Source organism: Mustelus asterias, chromosome 24 (assembly GCF_964213995.1).
Source record: "Mustelus asterias chromosome 24, sMusAst1.hap1.1, whole genome shotgun sequence".
In the NCBI taxonomy this organism is placed as follows: Eukaryota; Metazoa; Chordata; class Chondrichthyes; order Carcharhiniformes; family Triakidae; genus Mustelus; species Mustelus asterias.
The window spans coordinates 32,542,500-32,557,396 of NC_135824.1; the positions used below are offsets into that span (position 1 = coordinate 32,542,500).

General features: G+C 42.8%; 1 protein-coding gene across 7 annotated transcripts in view; it reads left to right on the plus strand.

Moving 5' to 3' along the window:
- The first annotated feature begins 454 nt into the window (after positions 1 to 454).
- The window catches only part of sh3gl3a (SH3-domain GRB2-like 3a), a 132,489-nt gene continuing 118,046 nt past the window's right edge, over positions 455 to 14,897 (plus strand). For 2 of the 7 annotated variants that reach the window (XM_078241536.1, XM_078241541.1), the window contains exon 1: positions 477 to 728. In XM_078241536.1, coding sequence (XP_078097662.1) covers positions 684 to 728 — 45 coding nt within the window. In that variant the 5' untranslated portion in view covers positions 477 to 683. Of the gene's footprint in view, positions 729 to 14,897 lie in introns of all 7 variants that reach the window. The other 5 variants (XM_078241537.1, XM_078241540.1, XM_078241538.1 and 2 more) reach the window with 5 other exon arrangements.

Consider the following 14,897-nt stretch of genomic DNA (forward strand, 5'->3'; position numbering starts at 1 on the left):
GTGCGGTTACGGGGGAATAGGGCCTGTCGTCGGTGTAACCTCGAAGGGCAGAATGGCCTCTTGTGCACCGTAGGGATTCTATGACTGCAATTTTACCATCCCGGCCACCACGGGAGTGGACGAGGGGCAGAATATCGGAAAGGTTCGTTGACCTCTGGTGGGATTTTACGGTTTTGGGGCGAGCGCAGATGGAAAATCCTGCCCCATGATTCCACCGTAACTCGTTTCTGCTTGTAGTTCAGGTTTCCAACAGATATCTCCTCAGATTGAATTGGATGTGAGAATTTTGAAAGGTAAGAGGGCTGATTCTGGCTGCTAATGCCACCTCTCCAACAGGTGTCCCATTGTGGGTTATTTAAAATGCAAATTAGGGAGACGTCATGACGTCAGCGGGGTAATCTGCATACGTCCCCTTGATGGACAGCGGCGTTGGCCAATGAGGGCGAGTGGGCGGGGCGGAGTGAGGTGGGCAGTGCGGCGCGCGCAGAATGTTGGAAGGCGATACAGTGTGGCTGTGACAGCCCCAGTGTTACTGTAGCGAGAAACTGGATACAAGTAGCAGAGTCCTCAGCTCCTCACCGCCCCAAGACTTATACACTTAACAACAACCGAGCCAAAACATTAAGCAAATAGCCAGCTTTTGTTCTCCCTCAATTCCCCCCCCCCTCCTCAAGAGGGTCAAGATGTCGGTTGCCGGCTTGAAGAAGCAATTCCATAAAGCCAGTCAGGTAGGAGACGCCTGCCCTGTGTGTGTGTGTATATACTGGCATAGCATGCTGGATAGCCAATCTGTCCTTTAATGGCATTATACCCAATAACGGTGCAGCCACAGGTTATGCAAATCTGCCTCTGTGCTGCTGGATAGCTTCACCCTCCTGTGCAGAGTGCACAATTACACATGCATCTATTTTATTAGATAAGATCCCCCCCCCCCACTTCCAAATGACTTTTAATGTGTGTTGTGAATTGGGACTCTTTTTCTCTCTCCCCCCCCACCCCACCCCACCCCTTTCCCTCTCCCCTCCCATAATAATTCATGTGCAGACTCTGGGTTATCTTTCCCTCCACCCCCTTTCAAATTTAATTTGTGAAATGAATATCGTCCACACTGCTTCATGCCAGTATGTTAAGCTCTGAGACTGGTGACTAGCAGATCTCAAGGGACTAGGCCTTTTTTTTTGGCTGTTTGCCATCTCACTTGGGGGGCGGGGGGGGGCACTTTTAGTTCATCTCACACTGTATGGAAATGCCCCTGTTTTGAAATTCCTCTTGTGTCTGTGTTGCATCAAAGGCAGTAGTAAAGCTCTTCACTTTATTTCTTGTGATGTATTGTGGCAATCCATGCATTGTGAAACTGCAATTGTGTGAAGTTAAACGTGTATATGTATTGTCTGTGGTGCCTAGTAATGTTGCATTGGCAGTGATGATGTTCCGTGTCAGGCTTATAATGGTTCAGAAGACCATTAATGCCAGTGAGAGAACACACATCTGATGTGCTGATGAAACTGCTGTATTGAGGTGGATGAATGCTTTGTTGAAATGTGGACAAGGATCTTTCTTTTTAATTGTGGCGGTAATGTTCCCTTGTTACAGCCAGTGGAGGTTATAGCGTGCAGTCTGGCGCAAAATGCAACACATGTTTTAAAAGGAGCTGTAAACAGATTGACAATAAATCTTGAGCTTGCAGGAGGTGGCTCATAACAGTGAAGTGTGGGTCCTGCTGTTTATTGTTGCTTGAACGAGGTTTATCGAGAAATTCAAAATTGTGGCATTGCGAGTAAATATTCCATATTGATGTGCTAGCGCTCTTGGTCATTTATTTGTATTTCGATATCTTCATTGCTAATGATCAGAATGTATGAACGATTTGCTACCTTGCTTTATGTAACATCACCTACAGCAAGTGGAAGGGTTGAGTTGAGAAAAATGAATTGCAAATTGGGGATTTGTTTTTGAAAAAGAGAAGAATAATTTCAGCAGGGGGGTTAGTAAAATCAGTGTAATTAGTAAAACAGTCGCTTTGAACGACCAGATTTATGCCTGCATCACAAATCCATTTTCTGTGATTTACAAGTTGCATTTTGTCTTAACAGGAAAGAAAAATCTCCATGCCCCTTGTAAAAAGGTCACCATCTTATTTTAAAAATGCAATTTGTTTGTGTTATCTTTTTGTAATTGGAGTTTGATGTTTGACATACCAATACTTCAGTTCTTGCAAGGCCAGTGAGATATTGGGGCCTTGGTTTGTGTTTTGAAACTCTGACACTTGACAACTTATCCCTTACAGTAAATGAGCAAAATCTAGGGACTGTTAATCCATCTTAGTTCATTGCCCATCTTGTTGGCTTCCTGCTCCATGCAGGCGCTCAGCAAAGTAATAGCACAATCTGCTTTTGGTCCTGTTTATGTTAAAGGGATCACATAGGGAGCGAATACAGCAGTGGTGGGCAATCTAGGCTAGTGGGTGGACTGCATGAGTGCCCTCTTTCATCTCGGTGGCCTGCAAGATTGAAATCAGGCTGACCCATGAATAAGATTAAATACATTTTAATACACACCGAATATTTTATAAGGGGTTACAGAAAATGTTTAATCACTCATATATCTTAATAGAATTGTTATCAACTTCACATGGTAAAAATGAAAGAAGTATTTGCACTTTGGGCACTGAGGGAGCGCACGGCTCTCACAGTCAATGTTTTGAGCAATCAGCATGTACCTCGCTTCACTTGCCCTTGCTTTATGTGCATATCACTTCAGTCATACTGGTAGGAAAACAAACTATGCAGACAGAAATCAGCAGAATTTGATAACCCTGTGTGTGGGCAATGGTGAAGAAAATGTCTTGTGGGTCACATGTGGCCCCCCCTTGTCCTCGAACTGCAGGTTGCCCACCACTAAAATACAGTATACATGTAAATTGCTGACTTGCCTGCAAGGAGTGTTTCTTGGCCTGCCCAATGTGAGAACAAGTTTAGTCCAGGGTGGAGGAACGCGGTGGGGAGTAGGGAACTTGTTGGATTATTGTTGAAAGCAGAAGCAGGTTATCCTCTTGGGGCTGAAGGGGTTATGGCACCATAAATCCATAATGAAAAGATGATTAGGGGAAGGGAAGAAATACAAGAGGGTTGGTAATCTCATATAGCACTCGAAAGGAACGGAAGGGTTGAAGATCCAAATAATCTGGTTGGTTGAATGAAAGAATAGAAGAGGAGGCCACTTGGTGTTGATTATCAGAAGGTGACAGCAGAGCATATTGCAAAAAGATGCACAAACTATAAGTGATAATTAAACCCCTAATGTAGACTAGGAAAGTAACAGCATAAAAGGGAGTAAATTCTTAAATACATAAATTAGAGCTTTTTTGATTACTGTGCTTCCAAAGAAGAAGGCAGAAAGAGAAACAGAAAATGTTAGAAAAACTCAGCGGGCTTTATAGAATCTGTGAAGAGACAGAGCGAAACAGAGCTAACTTTTCAAGTCCATGTGACTCTTCTGAGTTGAACTTGAAAAGTTAGCTCTGTTTCCCTCTCCACAAATGCTGCCAGACCCTGCTGGGTTTTTCCAGCATTTTCTGTTTTATTGCAGATCTCTAGCATCTGCTGTATTTGTTTTTAATTAAGGAAGGAAGCAGTACTGGATATAGTTCTGGGAGTTAAATGGCGCAAGTTTCAGTGGGGAGGCATTTCAGAAAACATGATCATAATATCAGCAGATTTATAGTTATGGATAATGACAAATAATATTCCAGTGTGTGAAAATATGTCTACCTTCAATGAGTTGAAAATGTACTTGGCTGTTTTTTCCAAGATTCTGCTTTTTAAAAAAGTTTAGTGTCACCAGGAGGCTTACGTTAACACTGCAATGAAGTTACTGTGAAAATCCGCTAGTCGCCACACTCCGGCGCCTATTCGGGTACACTGAGGGAGAATTTGGCATGGCCAATGCACCTAACCAGCACGTCGTTTGAACTGTGGGAAGAAACTGGAGCACCCGGAGGAAACCCATATGGGCAGAACACGCACACACACACACGCACACACGTGCACGCACACGCGCACACGCACACACCCCAGTGCTAACCACTGTGCCACAGTGCTGTTGTAAATACCTATTAGCTCAGTACTCTCCAGATTATTGCTACTGTAGTAGGGATTAAGCTACGTGTTCTAATTTTGCATCATTTTATATAAAGATCTAAGTTCACAACCCTGAAAATCCAAAATAAAGACAGTAAGTGCTATAAATACTCTGAAGATGTGGGAGCACCTATGGAGAAAGAAAGTGAGTTAAGGTTTCAGGTCAATAATCTTTTAGCAGAAAAGTCTGAACGTGTCTAAAACTCCAGCACATTGGTTCTAATCAGTTTGACACTAATAAACATTTCTATGACAATATACAGCAGCTGATCAACACTTTCCTCTCCTGATTCTTTGTCTGCATCTCTTATGCCAGCTGCCAGCCCAAGATTTTGGGTTGCATTCTGGCTCGATAATGCTCAGCATCCTCCCCACAGCTGCATTGATTTGTCTGCTCATGTCCTGATTTCAGTCTGAAAATCCGCTACTCTGAAATGTCACTTGTCACAAAATTTCAAAATAACAATTTTTGGGAATTTTTTTGTGAATAAGGCTTTCCAGTAGTGGAGTATTTGACATTAGTTCAACAGTTGAGCCTCCGAAACTGTCCAGTCTGTAATAGCAATCGTGTTACGGATGGAAAATTCCTGATGGATTTGCAAAACTGTTTCAAAATCCTGTGAAAATCTAAAACTTTCGAGCAAACTATATTCTAAAACAAAAACACAAAATGCTGGAAGCTCAAGTGCATGCGAAATATCATCCAATGGTCTGGTCCATGTAGCATATCATAGAATTCTGTTTTTACTCCAGCATTCCCAATGTACAACAAATTGAAAAGAAAACACTATGTTCTCAATATTGCTGAAATTAGAATTTTTTTTTTTGTCTTGCGCTCATTCTTGTGTTTAGATGAGGAGTGCAAGATGAATAGCTTTGGCAACCTGTGTCCCTTTTCAAGAATGTGTTCACACTTTCACTTATCATGATGGGGCGGCACGGTAGCACAGTGGTTAGCACTGCTGCTTCACAGCTCCAGGGACCTGGGTTCGATTCCCGGCTCGGGTCACTGTTCTGTGCGGAGTTTGCACATTCTCCCCGTGTCTGTGTGGGTTTCCTCCGGGTGCTCCGGTTTCCTCCCACAGTCCAAAGATGTGCGGGTTAGGTTGATTGGCCAAACTAAATTGCCCCTTAGTGTCCCGGGATGCGTAGATTAGAGGGATTAGTGGGTAAATATGAGGGTTAGAGGGATTAGCAGGTAACTATGTAGGGATATGGGGATAGGGCCTGGGTGGGATTGTTGTCGGTGCAGACTCGATGGGCCGAATGGGCTGTTTCTGCACTGTAGGGGTTCTATGATAGACCTGCAAGTGGAACTAATTTTGTCTATCACACCTCTAGTCTATATCACCATGTGAACTGATCCTGACTCATGACTCTGCAGCTTGTACCTGACCACTCAGATGCAGTTCGAAGTAACTTGGTGTGTAAAGTTTACTGGTGTCCTCCCACATCTACTTGATTCATTTTCTTGCTATTTTGGCTGGGTGAAACTCAGTGTGGAGAATTGAGGGCATATATCTCCCATCTTAGCACTCTGTCCTACTACCTGCTGCACCACACTATTGAGGTCATTGTTGTTGTCTGTTATGCAAGGAGTTTATTCCATAGGAAGACTGCTTTTCACAATGTTGCCACACATACTGCGGCAAAGTCTCTTACTTTTGGAAAAGAAGTGTCTGTGTCCTTGAATTCAGTGTGGGCATTCGTATATAGAACACAAAGTGTGCACATTCATGTATAGAATTTGCAAGCGAGTTAGTTACAAGGTTTATAATTTAATCAGGCACTTCAGATGACATCAAAAGATGCAAAAAAAAAAGGGACAAACTGTTCAAAACATAATTTCAACCCTGAGATAATTTGCAACCTTGGATTATGTTCTGTGTTAATATATATTGTGCTTTAAAATCTAAAACCCAAGGTAGAGTTATGTAGTTGGTTTCTCCTGCAAGGGAACTCTACTTTCTCCAGATACTTAAGTTTCTCGTAAAATTCTTAAATGCTGTCCATAAATATCACAAACAGAACTTTTCACAGCTTACCAGGGAAGTCAGCTATTTCCGACATTACAACAATGACTATGTTTTAAAAATCGTACTGGCTGTATCTTGTCTTGGGATATCCAACGCCATGTGCAGCATGATAAACTTAATTATTTTATGAAATGAAACAATATGATCCTAGCTAGTATTGTCTCTTCATTTAGGCAGTCCATCGAGACCAAGGATGACTTTCTTCCACACTGGTGTTGAGGGTCCTGAAGTGACTACACTGCCACAGGTAGCGCAGATAGTGTTTGATGTGGTGGGATCTTAGGACCTTGGTAAGCTCCTTCTACTGTTTGCACTTGGCTTCCACCTGGGTCCACCGGACACATTCTGACTTTGCAAGTGCTTATTCTCCAGTTTGGGTTGTCTTGAGCAAGAGATTCCCACAAATTGGTGGGGCTGTTGCATTTTTTCAGGACGGCTTTGAGGATGTCCCTGCAACATTTCCGGTAGCCGCTTGCCACGATGATTCTCAAAGTAGAGAGCTTGTTTTGGGAGTCTTGTGTCAGGCATGCAGATAATGTGGTCCAATTTGGTTGATTAGCCATAATAGTGCCTGAGAGAGAACACTGATATTGGAATGCCTGTCTTGCCATTGAATTTTCAGGACTTTAGGGAGACAATCGCTGGTGATATTTCTCCAGGGATTTAAGGTGTCTGCGGTACATTGTCCGTGTCTCTGGTGCAGAAAAGAGAGCTGGTAGAACTGCAGCCCTGTAGACCATGAACTTGGTACAGGGTTTGTGGTCTTTGTCATCAAACCCTTTCTTCCTCAGATGGGCGAAGGCTGTGCTGGCACACTGGTGGTATAGTTTCATTGTCAATGTCTGCTCTTGTTTAGAAGAGGCTCCCAAGATATGAGAAATGATCCAAGTTGTCCAATGGTTCACTGTGGATATTGATACTTGGGGGCTTGTGTTGTGCAGTGGGAGCAGGCTGACAGAGGACCTTTATCCCAGATGTTTAGCCTAAGGTCCATTCTTTCATATGCCTCCGTGAATGTGTCGATAATAATTTGGAACTTGACCCCTTGTGTGTGTGCAAATGCAAACGTCATCAGTGCACTGCAGTTCGATGACAGAGGTTGGGCTGACCTTGGTTCTAGAATGGAGATGTCGTAGATTGAGTACCTGCCCACTTGTCCTGTTAAGAAGCTCCTCTCTGGCAGGGAGCTTCATGGAGATGGGGTAGAGTGCTGTGGTGAGGAAGATGGGAAAGAGTGTTGTTGTGATGACAGTCTTGCTCAATCCCAGTTTGCATTCGTATTGAGTCTATGGTAGATCTGTTGGTTCGGATCATGGTTTGGATGTCATCGTGCAGCAGGCGGAGGACAGTGATGAAGTTCTGAGAGCAGCCAAATTGTGGAAGATGTCCCTTAGCCGCTCCTGGTTGATAGAGTTGAAGACATTGGGTTGCAGTTGCTCTCTGCATTTTTCTTGGACTTGCCTTGCCATGAAGATCATGCCTACTGTCCCTCTTGGTCGACCGAATACGCATTGTGACTCTAGTCAGAACTCTTCAGCCACGGGGCGAAAGCAATTGAGAAGGACTCTTTACAATGACCCTCTCCGTGATAGACAGCAGAGATACCCCTCTGTAGTTACCGCAGCCGTTCGTGTCTCTTTTTTTTGCAGGTGGTCACAATAACAGCATCTGCAATCCCCTGGTATGCTCACTTTCCAGGTGAAGGAGATGAAGTCATGCATTATGCCAAGAGTACATTTCCACCATATTTTAGTATTTTAGTGGGGATTCCATCTGTGCCAGTGGCCTCATTGGTTCTTAGCTGTTGAGTGGCTATTTTAATCTAATCTTGTACTGGGATGGGGGTGGTCAGCATGTTGTGGGATGTGGTCAAATGTACTTGTGCCGGAGACTGAAGGTGTCCTCACAATGCATCTTTCAACGAGCACAGACTACCTCTCTGTATTTGATTAGCGCCACTCCATTCCTAGCTCTCACTGGAGGTAGGTCCTTGGGTGCTTGTGCTATAAATGGTCTTGACTATCCTGAAGAATCCTCGCAAGCTCTTGCTGGATTTCCAGCACTCTTTCCACCCACCATCTGTTCATGGGTCTTCTGTTGGACCTCTGTCTTCGTTTGTCTCTGGACCAGTTTTCTTTCCCTCAAATCTTGGCGGTGTTTCCAGTGCAGGAATGCTTTGTGCTTGTGATTTAGACGCTAATATCGTGCTAGATTGAACACCACAAGATCCTGCGATTAATTGCCTTGCAGTTCCATTTGGATTTTACTGAGATGTCTTCAGTTATATGGATAGATTGAAGAAGTTTCGAGGGATTGAGTTTAGGAGTTGGGAGATAATGATGCAGCTTTATAAGACCCTCGTCAGAACCCACTTGGAGTACTGTGCTCAGTTCTGGTTTCCTCATTACAGGAAGGATGTAGAAATTATTGAAAGGGTGCAGAGAAGATTGACAAGGATGTTGCCTGGATTGGGTGGCATGCCTTATGAGGATAGGTTGAGGGAGCTCGGTCTTTTCTCCTTGGAGAGACGAAGGATGAGAGGTGACCTGATAGAGGTGTACAAGATGTTGAGAGGTATAGATCGGGTGGATTCTCAGAGGCTTTTTTCCAGGGCTGAAATGGCTGCTACGAGAGGACACAGGTTTAAGGTGCTGGGGAGTGGGTACAGTGGAGATGTCAGGGGTAAGTTTTTCACTCGGAGGGTGGTGGGTGAGTGGAATCGGCTGCCGTCAACGGCGGTGGAGGCAAACTCGATAGGGTCTTTTAAGAGACTTCTGGATGAGTACATGGGACTTAATAGGATTGAGGGTTATAGGTAAGCCTATATATAGGCCTAGGTAAGTAGGGACATGACTGGCGCAACTTGTGGGCCGAAGGGCCTGTTTGTGCTGTAGTTTTTCTATGTTCTAAGTTGTGGTTCTTCTCTTCTTGTAATAGGGAAGTTTGAGAGGATATTTGATAGAAGTGTAAAAAACCATAAGGGGGTCTGTATAGAACAGAGAAACTATCATTGGCAGAAGTCATTGAGAAATAGAGGACATACGTCAAAGACAGCATGAGGAAAAGCTTACACAGTGGATGGTTATATGAAATAGAAAGAATTGTCTTTTATGTGGTTCCTTCCATGGGTGTGTCAAAGCATTTTACAGCCATTGAAGTACTTTTGAGATGTATTTACTGTTTAAATGTATTTGTATAGCAGACTGCGTGCTTTACTATTTAGGTGATTTATAGGTTGAGGAATAAATCTCTGCCAGAACATGGTAGATAGTCTCCCTGTTCTTTGAAATAATTCGATGGGATCTTTTACATCCACCTGAGAGGACAGACAGGGGAAGCTCTGTTTAATTTCTCAGAGACAGAGCACATCCAGCGATGTGATGTTATCCCTCAGTACAGCACTTGGATTTTAGCCTTCACTTTTGCGTTCAATTCCTGCACTGGGACTTGGATCCAAAACCTCTTGACTCGTGTGCGAATGCCTACATGCTGAGTCACGGGCTGATGCACCAAATACAGTGCCTGAAAGGATGGTGGAGGCAGATTTGATTGTGCTTTTCAAAATGGAACTGGAGAAGTACCTGAAGGGGGGAAAATAAAAATTGCAAGGCTACGGGGAAATGGCAGAGTGGGGAGCAGCTAAATTGCTCCTGCAGAGAACCAACTGGCCTTGACGGACCAAATGGCCTCCTATAAAAGTCTTATGAATAAAGGTTGAACAGATTGGGCCTATACCATAAGATGTAAGGGCAAAGGTAGGCCATTCAGTCCACTGAGCCTTCTCCACCATTCAATGAGATCATGACTGATCTGATGTGATAACCCTCAACTCCACTTTCCCATCTTATCCCCATAACACTTGATTTCCATGCTGATTAAAAATCTGTCTATCTCAGCCTCGACTGACTGAGCCTCTGCAGTAAAACATTCCACAGATTCACTATCCTCTGAGAGAAGAAATTCCTCCCCATCACTGTCCTAAATGGGTGACCCCTTACGCTGAGATTATGCCCTTTGGTCTACAATGGGAAACAACCCCTCAGTGTCTAATATCACATTGAAGTTTAGACAAAATAAAGGTTATCTCACGGAAACGAGCAAGAACCTGAGTGGGCTTGATAGGGCAGACACTCTAAGGATGTTTCCTCTTGTGGGGGGAAACTAGAACTGGGGGAGCGCAGTTTCAGAATAAGACGGAGGCGAGGAGAAATTATTTTCTCTTGAGGTTGTTAGTTTGAGTTCACAGTGTTGTAGGGAAAAATCCCTTGTACCAGTGCATTCAAGAGGTCGAGTCTCAAGGCAAGGTTCAAAGTGTTTTTCTTTATTGTACAATTACTGGGATCCCAGGGAGACCCCTGTAGCCAGCTCAGAAACAGTGGCTTGGCCACGTTGATCTCAACAGTTACACATTCGCTCTGGATATTTATAGGAATCCAAATTCGAGCGGGAACATTTGCTCATACATTTTTACAATACCTAAAAAGTGGCCTATCTGGTCAGGAAGTTCCCTGGTAGACTTTGTCAATTTGCATCTGTATGGTGTGTGTCCGTGTTAATGGGACTGTCTGTTCTTGCCCCGGTGTTTTAATGTGTTTCCCATTATCCTCTCGATGTGTCCCCTTATCTAAATCGACCTCTGATGTTTTGTGTCTGTATTCTATGCTTGCGAGATTAGGTGTTAATGTCATTTTGTCCTGCTGTGTGTAGGGGGATTTAATCTAATCTTTTATTCTTTTTATCCTGGTTTATCAAGTTTCTTTGCCTGCCTTGGCCATTTTATTCCCATAATATTTTATTTGCAGTACAGTTGTGCCATATATCCCACTCCCAGGTCTTGACTCGCAGATATCCCGATCTTCTGGCCAAGGGCCGCTTTAAAATGAAGCTTTGTGCTGTTGCTGGGCAGAATAAGGATCTTCTGTCAGCTTTGAAATTAAAGGTCTCTCAGCTGTGGAGAGCTTCGTGCTGTTGCTGGGCAGAATAAGGATCTTCCATCAAACTTGAATTAAAGGTCTCTCAGCTGTGCAGAGGGGGATTTAAACGAATGTCCATTCAGGTGTTCCCCTCTGCATTGTGGGCACATTATGAATGGTGCCAATCAGTCCAATAAATGAATATGTTTAATGAGGTGAATATTGATGAGATAATAAAAATATGGCTTTGGAAAATGGCCTACTTCAACAGGAAGCAGTGGAGACTGGGTCATTATGCAAGGCTGAGTTAGATAGATTTTTGATAGATAAAGAAGTCAAGGATTTGGGGGAGGTGGGAATTGAGACCACAACCAGATCAGTCATGACCTTATCGAATGGCATAACAGGCTCAAATGGCTGACTTCTGATTCTAAGCCCTATGTTCTATGCTGCAGCTTCTACGATTCTCAGTGGAACAAATCTTAGCACAGCTGATGAAATACTTGAAAAGAATGGCCCATGGCTTTTTTTGAAAATATGACTGGCATAACAATAGTTAAATGATGTGCCCTATAAGCGATAACAAGTACATCTTTTCAACGGAATATTACACCCTATATTATATACTGAAAGAAAGTCCTTTAAAACACTTAGCTCCATCACTGAAATTTCCATGGAGATATGCTAATAATAAATCATCATACATAGTATATGCTTTGGCCACACTTCAGCCAGATTTAATCACAGGACAAAAGTGTTGCAAGTAATCAGTGGTATTCAGACTCTTTTTCATTTTCACATTACTCAGTAAGACATCGCGATAGAACTAGGAATCATACATATGTTTCAGTTTCCTAAATATACCTTTGTTTAACTTAATTTCTTTTCTTGGCTGGCATCCTGTCCATCAACAATTTTCCTGACCCTTTCCCTACCCCGTGGTTGTGGTCTCTTCACAGCATCCCACCCCTGCTGCCCTCTCTCTCTCTCTCTCTCTCTCCCCTGGTGTGTTCGGCTTGCCTTGTATCCAATCAACTTAGCATCTGCCCATTATCTACCTGCATTTCCATCCTTATTGAATATTGTTTCTGCTGTCGAACCAGCTGGCTCTCCATCCACACTTCTCTGTCTAGCCCACTTATCTAGCCCACTCAATTTTGAGTCTGTGTCTTTATATGCCCTGTTTGTGAACAGAATTCCCACTCACCTGAGGAAGGGGCTTGGAGCTCCGAAAGCTTGTGTGGCTTTTGCTACCAAATAAACCTGTTGGATTTTAACCTGGTGTTGTTAAACTTCTTACTGTGTTTACCCCAGTCCAACGCTGGCATCTCCACATCATGACAACCTGGAAAGATGCAGATGTGAAAGACTTCATCATTATTTGTCTCGCACTATTAACAGCACTCAAGTATCCTGTAGCCAACCGTTACATTCAAAATATTGCTGCCAAAATATTGTCCTTCCCTTTGCAAAACAAAAACCTGCTTTTAAGAGAAGGCACCAAGCTCAAAAACAGACATCAGAATTCACACATCTCTTCTCCTTTTAAGGCCACATAATGGAGACCATTGATAACACAAATGATACCCAAACTGCTGGAGACACATTTCTGGTTTCTACAGTTGCAATCATGTCCCTTCTTAGTGCAAATGTATTTCAGCGAGAGTAATGCAGACATGTGGCAACCCATTTATTGTCTGGGTATGAGCAAGCTGAGTAGCTTTCCACATCGACTTAACATGTATCGTCCTCCTCTTGTTACAGATTTTGCCACTCCCCAAAAGCAGCAAGCCACTTCCTGACCACTCCAACATTCAGCCTCATCAGGACAGATTATCTGGCCATTATCTCTGCTTGTGAGAGCTTGCTGTGCACAAATTGGCTGCCTCATTCCCTCAGTGACTGCATTTAAAAAGTACTTAATTAGCTGTAAAGCACTTTGGGTCATTTTGAGATCATGAAAGGCATTGAATAAATGCAATTATTTTGTTACAGACACTGGACAGTTTATATTCATTTCTATTATGTTCAGCTTTTCCTGGAGTATATGGGATCAAATTCCCTGAGTCCACCCATGAATTTAAAAAAAGAAAATAAGCTATAGAACAGAAAATCTAATCAGCTTTCACTAATAGATTTTACAAAACCATTTATAAAAATGTCACGGGTACATTGTTTTGGTTATTGTAGCTGCAATTTCTCATTACATTTCACTAAAGATTCTATGAAATTTTAATCTCTAAAATGTACAGATATGATATAGATTATTCTGATGTTCAAAAATAAGTTGACCAGAAAGCAGAATTAAAATCTAATGGAAAATTATTTTATATAGTGCATACGGTAACATCGACAAGATTGTAGTATTTTGTTGGGAATTTTTTAATTTTCAAAATGAGTAACCAGCATGGCAAGTAGTGTGGGGTTAGATTAATGCTGCCTGAACAACTCAGTTGATGGTTTGCTGACCTAAACCATCATAATCTTTCATCAAAATTATATTCTAAATGTTTAATATGTAATCCTCGCAAAGCAAGAATCTTCGAACTTTAAGAAAGTGATATTCTTCAACTGGCTCTTTGTTCATTGTATCACTTGTATCATCCTCCAATTCTCTTCCAATTCAATTCGGTAATTTGCCACAACTCCAGGCACCTCCCCACACCCACCAGCTCAGATTGTTTTGCCTTCCCATCTCTGATTCCATCCCACTTACCCGAGGGGCCGATTTTTCTCCAGTCTTTGCCGTGCGCCGTTGTGCTATGCCAGGTCTAAGATCCAATATCAGTGTCCACTGGAACTCGCCATCCAGGTGTCAGAGTTGTGTACATGCCTTTTGTATTTTGAGACCAACCATGTGTTATTTTCTGGTAAATGGTGTAAATTACGACTTACACTCTGATCTGATCCTTCATTGTAGAACAGCATAAAATTTCATGAAATGTGCTGGCTATTGTTAGTTGCCTGGATGTAAATCTAGCAAGTGCATCCAACAAGTTGATTTGATGCGTCTAGCGTGTGGGTGAAGAGTTGGTATGCTTTCTACCTTGGCGTGCTAATTTGTTTCATTTTCAACCTGGTTGGCTAGCAGCAATTTGATAAAGAGAACCAAATGTGTTAGTCTTTCCATGTCAGTGTGCAGCCTCTCCATTGATAAGTCCTCAGCTCTACCTTCTAATGGAGATGCATGGAAACTGGGTCCCTCGCAGTCCCAGGTGAAAGCTTCAGAGGAACTCTGAAGAGATTTGGCCCCCAGACATTCAGTGCGTGAATATGTGAACATCTACTGGCACTCATGAACCATACTTTCAGCTATGGTCCAATTCTTTCACTACCTTGTGGATATGTTGGGAAATTTGGGAGTAAATTCTGACCAAACATCTGGAGTGGAGCTCAAAAGGGGAACTTGTCTCTGAATAGGTCATCTTTCCGACAACTCTAATAACATTATCAGTGCTCGTTATATTGCCAAATGCTACTTAGCCAATTAATTGCTTTTGTTGTTGTTCTGCAGCCAGAACAGCAAGAGAGAAATTATCATTCATTGCAATTCAGTTTGTTGATGGATAAATGTTGTCCCAGTCATCAGGAATCCTGTCATTCTTTCAGTAGTGCCAAGGAGCCTCTGGCATAGGCAGGTGGAACCTAGGTTTAATGCTTCATTGAAGGGTCAGTAGCTCCATCATTGCAGCACTAAAGTGTTGGAGCCCCTGAAATGGGAATTGAATCAGCAACTGATACTACTGCTACTGAACCAATCTGATAGTTCATATTGGAATATTTCTCTGTCATAGTGTGAAAATGCGTAA